We start from the raw sequence: 16,411 nt of genomic DNA on the forward strand, positions 1-16,411 counted from the left end.
GGGACAGACCGATAGGAGCAATGATACAAGTGAGGGCAGGCTGTAGGAGGAGACCAGCGGCTCCTCCAGTAAGCTTCGGTACCAGACGTGTGTTTTCATGTTTTTTACTGGTATTTCTAATGGAAGAGTTATGGTATTGCTGCTCACAGTGCTCCTGCCTCTCGCTCTCTTTGTTTTTTTGCAGAACTAGGTTACTAGCAGGTAGAAGACTGGGTCCACCAGGCAGATGAACAGAAGACACGCTGACACACACTGCTCGATTTACGGCCGACTTAATTAATGTTCCCATGACCGGAAACAGCCTTTGAGCCTACAAGGCACAGGTCAGCAGCAAAGTTAACAGTTCCTCCTCGTCAATCTTAAAAAAAAATTGCAGTTTGAGGCACCTGCAGTACAGCAAGGAAGCAAGCGACAGGTAGGCGGGGGGGCCTATCTTCCAAGGGCGTAGCGGGTGTAGTGGCACTGGAGCCCAGAAGCCTCAGAGGCCTACTGAATCCTGATTATTGCTACATTTTATAGTTGTAACAACAGTCAGGGAGTCCATTTCCTAACTTGCAATAGGACCGTGACCAGAGGTGCCGTTATCCCCTTGCACTCTTCCCCTCTATCAGTGCTACTTTGAGATTAACGGCTTTGCCCCCAGACTTCCTAAAGGAGCCAAGACGAGCCAACCCTGGCAGCAGATGGCATCATAGACCCCACCGTGATGCACTTATTGGAGTCCAGAGCCTGGCTTACAGGTAAAGACACCTATGGTATGTTATTGGAATTTTTAGAGCGCGACTGTTACCCTAAGGTGCCCTGGCGCTGAGCACTGCCTAATAGTTTCCTAGTAGTAGGAAGAGACTATTCCAGAAAAAAACAGGTTTTCTGCCCCTTCCTAAAGGTAAGGAGGTTGGTGGCATTCCTCAAGTGAAAGGGTAGATTATTCCAATTTTTTTTGTGGCACATGTGATAATGCTCCTGCCGACCAAGGTAGCTTTTTTAGTAGGGGGAGCAATCACTTGTCTGGCTTCCGTAGAGCATAGAGTCCTTCCAGGAATGTACCAATTGAACCTATTATGCATATTGGAGGTGGAGGGGCAGACGGAGAAGGCAGAAGGAACAAAGCGCTAGGGAGCATGTGCCTCTCAAATGATCCTTCTGTGAGTGTCTGTGCAGTATGCACCACTAGTCTAATCTTTCCAAATCTCTTAGTGAATACCTTTCCCATATTTCCAGGTGATGCACATGGTACATAGGCATAGGCCCCAATCAACAGTTCCATACACTACTCGTCTGCCTGCCTTATTCCACAGCTACAGAGGTAGGGGGAAGCGGCATCTGAGCAGAGGGAAGACGTGAGAAGCAGATGAGTATGCACATGGCTCCCATAAAAAATTGTAGTGCATAAGGTGTCAGAAGAGTGTAAGAGTATCACCTGGGTGGCAAGGCAATGTTTCCATGGCTCTTGCATAGCAGAAATGCATATGTATGGCTCCTAGAATGCAAGAGTGCAGGGCAATTAAGTGTCAGAAGTTGGAGGTTGTTGGGCAGGTGTGTGGTAAGAGTGTGTTTTCAGGGCGCAAGTGGCAGAGGGGCACATGCCTCTTAGGAAGAAACTGCGTAGTGGACAAAGTTGTCCGAAGTTTATGCCTGTTGTACAAGAGAGTGTTTTGATGGCACATGGGTTGTAGATGAGTGTGTGTGGATGGGACACATGAGACCCGGTATTCTTTGCAGGGTTCAAATGTAGAAGGAGAGCTTACATATTTCACATGTAGGATGTCTTCAAGGGATGAGAACCTACTGTAGCTGTTTGTGTGCTCCTTTTCACCATCATATAAAATTCTCGTGTGAGTGTCTCTGCCTTACCTGCTCTCAAGTGATCCCTATATGGGATTCTTTGCCTCCATTGCTGAATCCCCCACCCAACCTACTCCCTCTCCATCACCTTACCCCCCCCCCCCCCCGATCTTTGTAAGTTTGGGCTCACCTGCTGTGCTTGCTCGAGAATATACTTGGGTATGACATTTTCACCCCACCACTTTTAAAATCCACCAGCCACCACTGTAATTCTTAGCAGTGTATCCGGGTGTTAGGAAAATAATCTGCATCACTTTGTTTACCTTTAATTGTTACCAGCATGCATTGGGCTTCTGCATGCATAGAGGTGATTTAGTTAATGTATTCTAATTTTCTAATTCAGCAGCTATCTCGGAGTCTCTGAAAGGCTAGATTAAACAGCGGAGAAAAAAAATGAACTGAGAACACACAGCCACACAAATGAGGGCAGAGGCAGTCATTCCACCAAAGTCAAAGGTCTAATATGATCGCAAGCGAGGGCAGCGCTATCTATGAGTGAATACCTTTCTGACAATTATCATTTTTCATCTACAACTGAAATACAATCATGGGAAAAGTAAAGAGTGACACCACGCGCTGGAATGTGAAATATAGGCGCACCGGCATCCACAACTGGCAATTTCATCAAACCACACACCACCACTCTAATGTGTGCTGTGCTGGGACCCACAATATGCTAAACAAGATAAGATGCGACTATTGTACCAATGTCCCTGAAGCTAACTCCAGATACAGCTGAAAGGCAAGGCTCAATCTTTTTGGACTCGCTTTATGTCCCTCATTCCTCCAAAAGCCCATACCACATTTGAGTTTAATTGGCATAAGCTATCTATAGGAGCATCCTGGAACTGCAAGAGTGTTAGCAGAAAAGACCCCCAAACTTCCCACTCTCATCATAAAGGCACCCTTCTTTGATCTGATGCTCATCTAACCACAACAAACGTGTTCCATCCGTTCTAGGGTACCATATACTATTGGTTTTTTGTAGCCTCTCACACCAGTTCCACAACTTTACATGTGGGATAAAGTTCCCCTATCTGATGTTATAAGGATAAAGCTAGTTTCTGAGATTTGTGAACATATAGAGGAACGGGGAAGAAGGTAGTTACTTTATAGGGTGACAGAACTCCGAGGTGACTTGCAATATCCGTTGAATGTAAAGCAGAGAGTATTTTATTAATTTTAATACATGGTCACGCCATCAAACTTCCCATAAACCGCCTAAATCCTTGGTGTCTTGCACTTTCAAATGAAAGAGATGGTATGGTTGCAGACTTGAAGAATAAAAGCATAAAATGTAGTGTGAAATTAAACACACTAAAAACAGTAATTTGCTGGATTTATGCGCCAATTTAGAGGCAAATTACATTATAGGGTTGACTAAAGAACGCGGCAAAGAAAAGCAGATTGTGGGGAAAATTAAAAGATCAAAGGCAACTCAGGCAACACAGTTGGTGGCATTATTTCCTTGTTAATTGGACATTATACCACACATCGATATATAACGGAAACCAGCTGTTTAAAAAAGAATACACATTCAGCTGATTCTATTCAAAATGTTAGTCCCCAACAATTAGCTATTTTGCGTTGCATCGGAGGATTGAATACTGTTATAGTAAGTCTTGTCATTTCTTACTCTCATGATAAAAACAGAATGAGAAACAAGCCCTGGCAACGCCAATAGGTCTTGCCTATGAGAGCTATTGGCTCTGACAAGTAAGTACCACAAGTTGCTCAATAGTTTAAAATGCACGATGGCACGTAATTGATTGGCTTTGACAATTGTATTATAGTCATGCTGTATAGCAGCACGGATGCTCTGTAGTGTGGCTAAAACTAATTTAAGAAACTGCTGTGATGCAACCAGGGCACACGCGCTGTTTTATTTTTTTAATTCTTTAGCGCTAGATGAATCATCGTTTTTTTATTATTACGTTTAGCCATGCCGTACTGCACACACACTACTGTACAGCATGGCTACAAACCATTGTCAAAGTCGACAATGCCCATGCTTTACAGCATGAATAAAGGCAATGGCAGAGCCAATAGTCTCAAAGGGGAGGTCTATTGGCTTTGCAAATGCTTGTTAAGTCTCTGCACAACACTCCAGTGATTCCAAGCAAATCAGTTAATCTTCACATGCATAAAAAATATATATTTAAAATTACATTTGAAAATAAACCCTATCACATAAGGAAAGTAATTAAGCCCACATCCAATTCTTGGTGAAATTATAGTTGGAAGCAGGTAACCTCTGTCACAATAAAAGCAGATCCCATCTTTTGCTACAGTAAACAACAACTTCAAAGAAGGATGCGGGGGCGGGAAGAAGGTAGGCAAAGTGATGGCATGCCCTATGTGGAAAGAGGTAACCACTTTGGGAAGAAAAGAAGGTCGAGTTTGAAAGACAACCTTGTCCGGATGAACAGCAGGGAAAGGAGGCTTAGAAGAAAAGGCCTGAAGCTCACTCACCCTGCGAGCAGAGGTGATGGCAACCAGAAAAGCAGTCTTTAAGGTCTTTAAGGTCAAGAGTGTGAGAGGACAATTAAGCAGCGGCTCGAAGGGAGCGCACATAAGGTACGATAGAACAAGGTTCAAGTCCCACTGGGGCACTATGAAAGGAATAGGAGGAAACAGGTCAGTAATGCCCTTAAGGAAACGATTTACAATAGGAGACTTGAAAAGAGAAGGTTGATCAGGAAGGCGAAGAAAGGCCGAAAGATAGCATTTGACGGTGCCCAGAGCAGAGCCCTGCTGGGCCAAAGGAAGCAAGAAGAGGAGAACCTGAAAAAGGGGGGCAGAAAGGGGATCCACATCCTTTTCTGCACACCATGCCACAAATGTATTCCATCTACAGGCATATACTGTTTTAGTGGAGGGACACCTGGCTGCCAAGATAACATTACAGACTTCAGGAGGAAGGTCGAAGGCTGTCAGTCACCGCTCTCTCTCCACGCAAGGAGGTGGAGGATGGACAGGTTCGGTTGGAGGACCGTCCCCTGCGGCTGCAACAGAAGATCCTCCCAAAGGGGCAGTCTGATTGGTGGATCCATGGCCATGTTCAAGAGCTCAGGATACCAGACTCTTCGTGTCCAGTCCGGAGCCACAAGAATCACTTGGACCCGGTCGCGCTTGATCTTCTTCAGCACTCTGGGCAGAAGTGGTATAGGTGGAAAGGCGTAAAGACTGCAACTCCACTAGTGACGAAAAGCGTTGCACAGTGAGTGCCGCCTTGGAAATTCCAACACGCAGAACTGCTGACATAGCGCATTCTCTTCGTGGCGAATAGATCTAACCAAGGCTCTCCACACTGCTGAAAGAGACCTTGAACCACCTCCGAGTGAAGACGCCAATCGTGATCCATCAAGCACCGGCAGCTGAGTTCGTCTGAACTGGCGTTCAGGGAACCTCCCAGGTGTTGAACCACCAGGGACATGTCCTGATGTTCTAGCCACTTCCAGAGACAAAGGGCCTCCTGACAGAGGGTCCACTACCCCACTCCGCCCTGTTTGTTGCAATACCACATGGCAGTAGTGTTGTCTGTGAACACCTGCACTACTCTCCCTTTGACAGAAAGAAGGAATGCCTTCAGTGCTAGATGAATCACCCAGAGCTCCAGAAGGTTGATGTGGAGCCTGGCCTCCGCCGGAGACCAGAGGCCTCTGATTTCCGCCTCTCCCATGTGGCGGCCTCATCCCATGAGAGACGCATCTGTCACCACTGTGAAATCTGGTTGGGGAAGGGAGAGGGATCTGCCGTTGACCCAATCCTGGTTCGTGAGCCACCACTACAACTGATGTGCAGTCCCCACTGAGATCTGGACGACATCGGATAGATTCCCCGGATGCTGCGCCCACTGGAACTTCAGGTCCCACTGCAGAGCCCGCATATGCCACCTGGCATGATCCACCAGTAGGAGGCAGGAGGCCATGAGGCCCAGCAGCCTCAGGATCATCGGCACCGAAATCCGGGATAGAGGCTGGAACATCGGTATCATAGCCCGAATATCCTGGACTTGCTATTCGGGAGGATAGGCTTGAAACCACGCTGCGTCCAGAACCGCTCCGGGGAAAAGGAGCTTCTGAGAAGGGTGAATGTGCGACTTTGGCATGTTGACTATGATCCCCAGCGAATGCAGGAGGTCCGATGTAGTCGGGAGGTGGCCGACGACAGCCTGGAGCGAGCTCGCCTTCAACAACTAATCGTCGAGATAGGGGAAGATTGGAACCCCTGATCTGCGCAGATGAGCTGCGACCACCGCCATCACTTTTGTGAACACCCGAGGGACGCTGGTAAGGCCAAAGGGGAGCACAGTAAACTGAAAATGCTCGTAGCCTACCGTGAATCATATGTAATGCCTGTGGGCCGGCAGGAAGGGATGTGGAAATAAGCCTCCTGCAAGTCCAACACTACCATCCTGTCTCCAGGGTCGAAGGCAGACAGGACCTGAGCCAATGTCAACATTTTGAACTTCTTCTGGGGGAAGCGGCTGACGTTCCTGAGGTCCAAGATAGGACGCAGGCCTTTGTCCTTCTTGGGCACCAGAAAGTAGTGGGAGTAACAGCCATGACCTACTTCTGGCACAGGGACTCGCTCGATGGCTCCCTTGGACAAGAGAGCTGCATATTCCTGATGGAGAAGGGCCAGGTGATCCTCCAACATGCAATGGAATACAGGTGGCATGGAGGGAGGGGTAGTCTCGAAGGGGAGGGAGTAGCCCTTTCTTACTATCTGCAAAACCCACCTGTTCAACTTGATGTTAAGCCAGTGGGGGAGGTGATGGCGGAGCCTGCAGCCCACTGGCAACTGGTGGCCCTAAAAAGACTAGGAAGGTTTGGAGTCTGCTGCAGAGGGGGCACTGGTGGACTGGCCTGCCCGCTGGCCCCCAGACCCACGACAGTGGATCCCATGTGTCCGACCCCACAGAGGCTGTGGGCAGAACGTGGTGGGGCACCCCTTCCGTAGCCACAAAATGGGCGAAAAGCAGAATGCGCAGGGCGAGTGGAGGGCTTCGTAAAAGCTGCAAAGTTAGGCAAGGGTCGCCCCGGCTCCCGGGAAGGGAGGGAAGCTCGGAGTCAACCCAACAGGCTCCACGGGCAGAGCCGGACGAATATCTACCGTATCCTGCCTCGCTTTGGCCAACGGACAGGGAGAAGGTGAAGAGCCACGGTGCTGCTTCGCCTTCTGCTTGTGCTTCGACTTACCATCTATCGTCTTTGAGGCGGGTACGTATGCCCCTGTTTTCCTCATCTGTGAGAGCTGACTCTTCTGCCAGCTCCCAGCGTTCAACCACTCTCTTCCACCTGCAATGAGATGAGGAAAACAGGGGCATACGTACCCGCCTCAAAGACGATAGCTGGGCTGCTGCCCTGGCAACCTTTGTGAGAAAGGAAGAAACCAAACCACAGCTCCATAATATATGGTCGAGATAGCTCAGGGGCCCTAGATCGCCGGTGTGTATGAAGCGCTTAAGGAGAGAGAGAGAGAGAGAGGAGTTGAAAGTGGTGACCATTTCATTGTTGAAGCTTGAATAATTTGTCCATTAAATGTTGAAGAATATTGTTGGTAAAATGACCACATTGGTCTTATATTATATCAAATCACAACACGCTCGCAACAAAACGGACGATCCCTGTAGATTGCCAATGGACAGAAGGGGGTCAACCATGAGTAATCTACTCTGCTGCTTGATTCCAAATGCCCTGGCTGTACGTTGAACTGAATGAAATGTTAGTGCTTAAGCCCAACGACAGAGGTGTGTATCACTATTATTGAAAAGTTTGAAACTTAATAAAAAGCATGTTAAAAAACCAGGTACCACAAAATTAAAATTTGGGTAGAGCTGCTTCATGTGAACAAAAATGTTCACATAACATGTTTGTTTACCTTCAGGACACAAAGGGCTAGATGTAGGTAATTGAAATTTACCGATTCGAAAATACCAAATTTTACTGATTCGGTATTTTCGAATCGTGGGTAAAAAATCAGTAAAAAATACCGAATCGTTAAGATTCGGTATTTACCGAAGCGGTATCGATTCGGTAATTGCCATTCATTCCTATGGGCCTGGAGGCCCATAGGAATGAATGGCAATTACCGAATCGGTAAATACCGATTCGGTAAAATAGGGAAAGAGTCATGGGTGGCAGGGTGTCACTTTGACACCCTGTTGCACCCCTGAATAGTGCTGGTGTGCACATGTGGCATACATACATGCCCTAAGGGCATGTGTGTCTGCCACATGGCACTGGTGTAAATGCACACATTTGCATTTACAGAGGTATTCCTTATTTACCACCAACTAATACTTGGTGGTAAATAAAGAATCCTTAAGGCACAGAAGCACTCTTCAAAGTGCTTCCTACCTGTCATTTACCGGTGAATGATGATTCGGTAGATACCGAATCGGTAAATACCGATTCGATATTTACCGAATCTGTAAATTTGCCACCTACATCAGAAAAGCCTATTACCGGTCGGTAACGGCAGAACGGTAATAGCCTTCCTACATCTGTCCGAGAGCTAATTCAGCAATGTACATTGTTTAAAACCTCTTGCTTGTCTAAATTGACAATGATTGGTTTTGACTTGGAACTGTCCCCTAATGTCAACACTCGTAGGAAGGGTGTTACTAAAATAATATGAAGAAATGTTGGTCACAATGTACAGGCCCGTGTCCTTAAAGGCAGACCAGGCTGGTGGTCTGGGGCTAATACACACTATAGTGTCTAATAGAATAACTAGAAAGAAGAACTTGTTTTAAAAATATAGGAATTGTATGAACCTCGATGAAGGTTTTCTATGGAATGGGCAACTTTTTACGATTTGGCCACTGCTTCTCCCGAGTGGCAATTTCATCTAGTGTTGCCGCTCCCTAGACATAAAAAACATAAGTCTCCTAGCACCCCAATGTTAAATTATGAGCCAGGACAATGCACACGCCGAGACTGTGGCTGGGAATTCATTAGCCGACCCGTACAGGGGCTGATAGCAGAAAGATTTTACCAGGCACCACAGGTGTGTACCCGGGCCCGGAAGATGCCAAGGCAAGACAAGAAAAGTAACCAGAATTGATAAATCTGCATACGTGAAGCAACCTTCTGCTTGAGATAAATATTACGGAACACAGCCCTGAGGAAGTCATAGGGTGACATACCCATTGATGAAACGTGCTGGCTGGCAGAAGAATTCAAATACACTAAAAGTAAAGATTGAAGAGCATAAGAATAATGTTATGACACATAATTGTGTTTATATAACTTTGCGTGTGCTAGGAGACTTATGTTTATGCTTTTCTTCTGTATTAGGGTTGCAGGGATGACATCCTTTCTCTTTTAGCACCACACCAGTATAACACGTTACAGGGATTTTGTGCACCTTGTCTCGAAGCGCAGAATTTCCTTAATCGCCCTCCAGTAGACAATCCCCAGTGATAATGTCGCTGTCCACTGCTGATCATAATACAGCTCACCACTAGAAAAGTGCTGCTGCTCTCTGATGAAAGTCTTGCTGCTTCTCAATTAATGTGTTGAGCACCACACTGAGAGTGTTGCTGCTCCCCACCGAAAACTCCACTGCTCTTAAACGTAAAGGGGACTTAGACGAGCTGCTCCTCCATCACTTGTACACTGATAGCATAAAACATTTACCTGGCTACCTTTAAGCTAGGCATACTGAGTGAGGGCGTTGGTTGCTCCATCAATCCTTGATAGATGTCCTAGACAATGTACCCTGGCTCTATGTAATTAGAGCATTCCTTGGCAGTTCCTCCTTTATCACTCACAACTACCCAAGAAGTATAACCTACTACCTACCAAGTATCTTATACAATATCACATGCAAATCTATCTCTCATTTTAGCTCATTCCCCTCCAGGCACACGCAAAGCCAACAAAACAAAATACAATGTATTTTAAGGTAAGCGATGTAGGTACATGCAAACATGACTCTACCCTTCTAAGATCTATGCTTCACACCATGCTTAAGTGAAGCTACAAGTTTGCTGCTACATTTTTGGCACACACCTCTGATCCTCCTACTGAAGCCACGAGTAAAATGTGTGCAGAAACGGCTTCCTACTCTGGCAGAACATGCAGAACTGAGTCCAGTATTACTGGGTCCAAGATGTATTCCCCACTCCATTTTATCAACAGGGTCCACCTCACGTGGAATATAATGTGTATCCTGATGTTGGTGGAATACACACTGTGTGTTAAAATACCCCTCACACACCAAAAGGGCCCTTGGTGTCATGCTTCATCATTGGGGTCTTCCCGCCCCGCTGCCGGACGGGGCAGTGCTGCGACTAGCGACTACGCTGGAGCACCTTTTAATGTGGGTGCTATGTGAGTGAAGTGGAGTGAGTGTCAGTAGGGTCAGGGGTGATATAAGTAAGTGATGTTAAAAAATACCTGGCCTAGTGGTAGAAAAAATTATTTAATAAACACTGGCTGGTATTGTTAAAAAAAAGGGGTCCGGAGAGACGAAGCTGATTAATGCGCTTACTCTCCTGTGCGCGTCAACATGTTTCGGGGCGCCATGCCCCTTCGTCAGGACCAGGGTCAGATCCCCCTGTCACTCACTAATGTCTTACCACAATAAGGAAAAAATAAAGGTGTATGTACAGAAAAAAGTGAAGAATAATTCTTTATCAATGTGTATAGATATAATTTATATTTATACGAATCCTAGCTCTATCAGAAGTTCTGATGTTGTAAGCTTTGGGAAATAGGAGTCAGTGCCCCATGAGCCAGGTCAGGACAAAGGGTATTTGAGGGTCCAATCAACCCCCAGCAAGTCTGTGCTTCCTCCTTCGTCCATGGCTTCCGTGGTTGTAACCGCCCTTTTGGTGTGTGAGGGGTATTTTAACACACAGTGTGTATTCCACCAACATTAGGATACACATTATATTCCACGTGAGGTGGACCCTGTTGATAAAATGTACTTTCAAGAGAGGAGGATGTGCCCACCTCGGTGCCGTTGAGCACCACCTCTTCACTCCCCCCATTGATATTTTTTAGTATTCCCCACTCCGACAGAAGACTTGTGAGGCCCAGTGATTGACGGAAGACACCAGCCAGCAAGGTTAACTCAAGTACCCTGGTATCTCCCCTCTGACTACCGAGCATCTCGTAATAAAGCTCTTGATGGCGGAGGAGTATGACATGCACGGAAGTCCCTGAAAGATTTGTAATGACAACTGGCTATTCCATCTTGTTCCCCATATGAGCCAACATGGTAAATCTAAGGCTGAATAGATATGAAAGCTTTGTCCACCATTAAAACAACTTTGACTTTTCAAAAACGATATATCATGGCTTCTATTCTTTTTAACCTTTTTTTAAACTTCTTGTTTCAACCCAGACAACAAAAAGGTTTTAACCCCAAAAAGTGCGACCTTTTCAGCATCTGTCTTTGTGGATGGAGATAAAAGTACTAGCTGGAACAACTTCTAAGCAGCAGCATTCCTTGGTCCAAAATCCTAATTTTTGGGAAGGACTGTGTGAAACCCTACACAACACAAAACTGCTTTTGAATGATTCAGTAATCTTGTGTGCAGTTTTCAGATATTCTTCGTCTTGGGAGAAAAGGCTATCAACGGTCCTGATTAATTTCAGGACAATGTGTCGTTTGAAGGGTGGGAGCTTAATTAGGGCAATGGCTGGTATCAAAGTCTTTCCCAAGTCGCTGACAGGGGCGTATTTAGGGGCCTAACAAATTACGCAAGGCACATACAGAAACTGCAGCCTGAAAGGCTCAATTCCTACGGATTGTCCTGTTAATAACCTGGCGTAACCAGTAATCCATTTCAAATCCAGTGCCAGAAGAAATAACTACAGCTCACAAAATCATAGACGTATTCTTGACAGGTCTTAAGGGCAGCGACAGGACTCAAAGTTACTTTACAATAAATAATAAAACTTCAGAGGCAGCAGAAACATTCACTTAATACATGGAGTTATTGTTGTTCTGACAGAGTGTAATAGGTAAAGCTGACTGCAAAAGCGACATTCGAAGGTTACCTAGAGTGCTAGGAATAACAATTTGAATATGGATCTGCCTTGTGCAACAAAACTGTCCTTGATGTCAGGCAAACCAGCAAAGCCTGTGTTATTGTGAGCAATACTTGATCGCCACCTCAATTTTCTCAACATCTACTCTCCTTTGTTAAGGAGAAGCAATTAACTGTGAATTATACTCAAGATGGATGTAGTGGAGGTACTCAGACGGATAGGATATGTCGATCTGACATCTCATCAATTGAAATCGCGCAGTATTTTCTCCTTGTTTGTTTTTCTTTTCAACTTAAAGGCAAGTTCTTCAGAAACGTCTTATTTTCAAGCTGAGTCCTTCGGCATGCAAAGATCAATCTGGCTAAGTACTTAGTGGTTCACAGTTCAGGGCCATTTATCCAACTTTTCTTTTGACCAAGGGAGCACCAGAAAACATGCATTATTTCAAATGAGGGCTTAAAAGCAATATATGAACATTATTTCAGCTGCACTGAACATCTAAAGTTAACTGGAGAAACGTAAGTCAAGGTAATGTGTAAGGATTCTTTTTAACCATACAATTTTATTATGAAATTACAAGATAAAAAGGAATTACATTTTATTAAGCGAAAGCGGATATCACTAGAGGAAATGATGTATAATCTATGAATGAGAATCAGTTTTATACTGAATCAGGAATACAGCAAAATTAGCACAAGTAAAACCTTACTACACTAATTAGAGTGAGGCAGATGAGGGAAGAAGCCTCTGAGCGCACTGTAGTAGGGCAGTCTACATTAAACCTACTCAGACTTACAGAGAAACGCTATAAGGGAGATCTTATGGACAGATTCTGAGAAGAAAATGTCAGAAAGCTTTAGAGAGACTGAAGAGAGGTCATGTTCTTTGCACTTAAGTTCAAAATAGCAATCCCTGCCTCAGGAACTGTGTGATGAGCATCGATTCTAGAATCAACCGTGCGTGGTCCTGCAAAAACAGTCTTTGAAGGTCTGGTCAGAATCAGGGGTGGCTCCTCCGTTAGAGCGGAGGAGCGTTGCCCCACTTAGAAATCCACCCAAAGATGAAAACTAAAATGGTAATTAATAACCATTTTATTTTTCTTACCCCGTCCCGAACCAAGCGTTAGGACGGGGGTGGGGCCACTGATGAGTGACAGCAGCATGTCACTCAGCAGAGAGGAGGGTGGTCTGACTGTGCACTGTTTAAAGTGCGCATGTCTTTTTGGTCGGCGGTCTTGAGACGGCCAGCCACACTTGCGCATTTTAAACCTCTCAACCCAGCTGTCTTAAGAAAGCTGGATTAAGACAGAGCAGGGCTCCAGGGCGCTATGGCGCGCCCGAGTGAGGCGGCTACCACCAATCCTGGCACGGCGCACGTGCTGCATGCGAGCAGTGCCAGGATTGGGCAAGGGAGATCCAGCATCCGATTGCAGTGATGGAGAAGTCCGGAGCGAGGACCTCGTGTCGAGTCAGGTAAGTTTTATTTATTGTTTAAAATGAATATTTCCCCCATGTGCATGATTCCGCCCCCTTCATCCCGGTAGATGTCAGATACCACTGGTCAGAATAAAGAACGTGTTGTGGCAGCCAGAAGAGTGGTTTGTGGATACGGTGAAATTGGAAATGTTGACTAAAATATTGGTGGCTTGACCATGCTAGGTTAAGTTACTCAAGCAGAGGTGAATGATGACAAGCCGATTAAATGAGGCTTGGCCAGTATGGGTGATGGCAAAGGCCCTGTACTATACAATTATTTGTTGTTGTGTAGATTCAGGGCTTTAAGTGGGCTGGGTCTCACCGGGTCTGAGCACCTGCAGTTTTTTAAAGGGGGCCTCGAAGCGGGCCTCTATTGGGCTCTGTTTTGGGCCCTGGCACAGGTGGTCAGTTTTTTCCCCAGACTGCAGTGACAGCAGGCACATCAATGTGCGCTGCTCACACTGCTCACTTCTCACTAGTGTGCACGTGCTTACACTGCTCACTTTTCACAGTGGAGAAGTTACGGCATGACGTCATGCCATGTGAGCGTTGTAGGGGAAGGGAAATCCTTTAAACAGAGTAATTTTCTCTCTGGATTTCCCTTCTCTTTTTGAAACTGAGGAACACCAACATTGTCGTGGTGACACCAGGGCTCTAAGTGGAATCTTTTTCAATATTATATGCAAGCCATAGTTCCTGCTTATATATCTTATGCTACTAACAACCATTGACAAAGCCAATAGTCCTGACTTGTAGATATGATGTTATTTGTTGTATCATATATCTGGATGCAATGACAGAAACAGCAAAATACAAGTCGGGAGGCGCACTCTCCTAAGCACAGATTTTTAGATAAGTGTTTTAAGCCACGCCCTTAATTACCCTGGCCACGCCCCTTTGAGAGACCCCACAGTTTTTTCATTCCCACTTAAAGCCCTGTGTAGATATATATAGTGTGGCTAATCACCCGGGAGGGTATCCAGGCGCTGTCCATGGGCACGGTGAGATTAAGTGATCTGCTCAGAAGGAGAGGATGTTGAGCTGCATTCGATTCCGGATCTCCAGCCACAGAGTCGGCAGCTCTGGTCGCTGCGCCATATCCTCTCCCTTACACAGCAGCATACTGCTTTCTTTTAGAACACTGGACAAGGAATAAAGCTGTCCTAGAAAAAAGGAGTAGCTATTGAAAGCCTGAAAGGACCCCATCTTGCCGGTGAGAGTTCCCATCTTGCAGGTGACATTCATCACACAGCTGGCAGCTTCTGTTTTGTGACATCAGAAGATCATCATTTTTTTAGCGCAATAAAAATATCTTGTGTCTGTTTATTGGTATCTGACATGAAAGCTATACTGGATTTGTTTATGTTGTAAAAGTCAGTTTGAAATGCTTTGTAGATATTGTCAGAAGAAAAATTCTACCACAAGACTGGACATGTGTGTGTGAAATGATGGGGACAACACAAAAAAAAGAGAAGAAACATATCACTTCTGGCTGCCTCCTGTCCAGACAAAAAGAAGAAAAAAAAGAACAAGTATTGTACTTTTCAGTTGGTGGGATCTGAATGTGGAATTATTGAATGTAGCTAGGGATAAGCAGCCTGAATTTCCCCCTATACTGCACTCTATGAATAAATATATATATATATCTATAAATATATATACATGTATTTATATATAAGAATAGCTCTCGTTATCCTCTCTTCAAGTGCATTACAAAATATCTCTATATAGCCGTAAAATCTATTTATATACTCACTGTTTATTGCACGTGAACACCATTGTTTATACCGTTTGTATTTATTTTCGTTTTAATAGGGCTCACGGTTTTGATGACCCGTATTAAACCACATCTTGCTAGTCGGTCTCAGGATAGTGTGGACATAAGCCCTGAAGGCACCTACCCTCCAAAGAAAGCCTGAGCCAATGAGAAAAGTTGGGTGCGAATGGGGGTAAAACAAGTCATCCAAATATAAGTCTGCTGACAGGCCACCACTTCCAGTCCCATGACTACCATTGGCATATCAGAACTTTTGGTCCGTTTTATCATTCTGAAATGTACCTCAAATCTCTCTTGCTCTGTTCGGTGATAATCGTCAAGCTGTTGTTCTAGGTAGGACAAATTACGGAATTTCTCCAGGTACGTGCTGTATTGTTTCTGCAGTTCTTCTTCAATTTTCTCATACTCGTCCATGAAAGCTGGCCTAGGAATTCAAGTAAGCAAAGTAGGTGGAAGGTTAGAGAATGCAGAACTTTTCGATGAAGAGAAATTCTTCAACAACACACATATACAACTGTAAAAGGATTTATCTGACCTCGACAAAGCTGCTGGGAATACAAGTAGTAGAAGGGCAGGCATGTGATCCTGGATAGAGCTGGATTGGAGTTTGTCGGGGATAAAATTGCTGGGAATGTAGGAAATTGAAGTGCTACACAGGACAGACTGACTTTACAGTATAATAATGGTGATGGATGATTTCATAGCATGGGAACCTTTGGATAGGGTTGTCTGCACTACCAATTTTGGAACTGTGGTCTGAGAGAACAAGTGACATATTTGACAGGAATTATTGATTGTGTCTGTGCAACAAGCCATACTCAAAGAGGTTGATGTGCTACAACTTTAAAGAGGTCGGCTAAGACAGTAAATAATAAAGCAAAGAAACACATGCTTGAATTCATCTGAAGTAAACAATGACAACATAACTAGGAGCAGACACAACCAAACAGAGAAGAAGAAGCGAAGCCACATAATATCAGACGGCATCAAATGAGGTGTGACTGACAAGACCACACAAAGCCAAACTAGGCAACAAATGACCGGCTCAGAACAGGAACACAAACAATGTGAATCCACATAGTGCAAAATAAATATGCATTTACATGCAGGTGACCACCTTTGGTATTTCATAACTGATGTATTTAGATATGGAAGATGCTATACGACTTACATTGCACGGCAATAATGAGGGTCGATTTTAAAAGAGTCTCAAATGCTTATGTTGCGAACAGAACAGAGGTATATCTGTCTAAAATGACAATTTGCTTCACAGGTGTACAATGTGGAAAAACAGAAACTTA

The 16,411-nt window shown here is 45.0% G+C and overlaps 1 protein-coding gene across 2 annotated transcripts in view; it reads right to left on the reverse strand.

The window, feature by feature from the left end:
• The window catches only part of CLUAP1 (clusterin associated protein 1), an 839,181-nt gene that overhangs the window by 246,966 nt on the left and 575,804 nt on the right, over positions 1-16,411 (reverse strand). For both annotated transcript variants that reach the window (XM_078663147.1, XM_078663146.1), the window contains exon 8: positions 15,393-15,534. In XM_078663147.1, coding sequence (XP_078519273.1) covers positions 15,393-15,534 — 142 coding nt within the window. The remainder of the gene's footprint in view (positions 1-15,392; positions 15,535-16,411) is intronic.

This window comes from Lissotriton helveticus, chromosome 10 (genome assembly GCF_964261635.1).
Source record: "Lissotriton helveticus chromosome 10, aLisHel1.1, whole genome shotgun sequence".
NCBI lineage: Eukaryota > Metazoa > Chordata > Amphibia > Caudata > Salamandridae > Lissotriton > Lissotriton helveticus.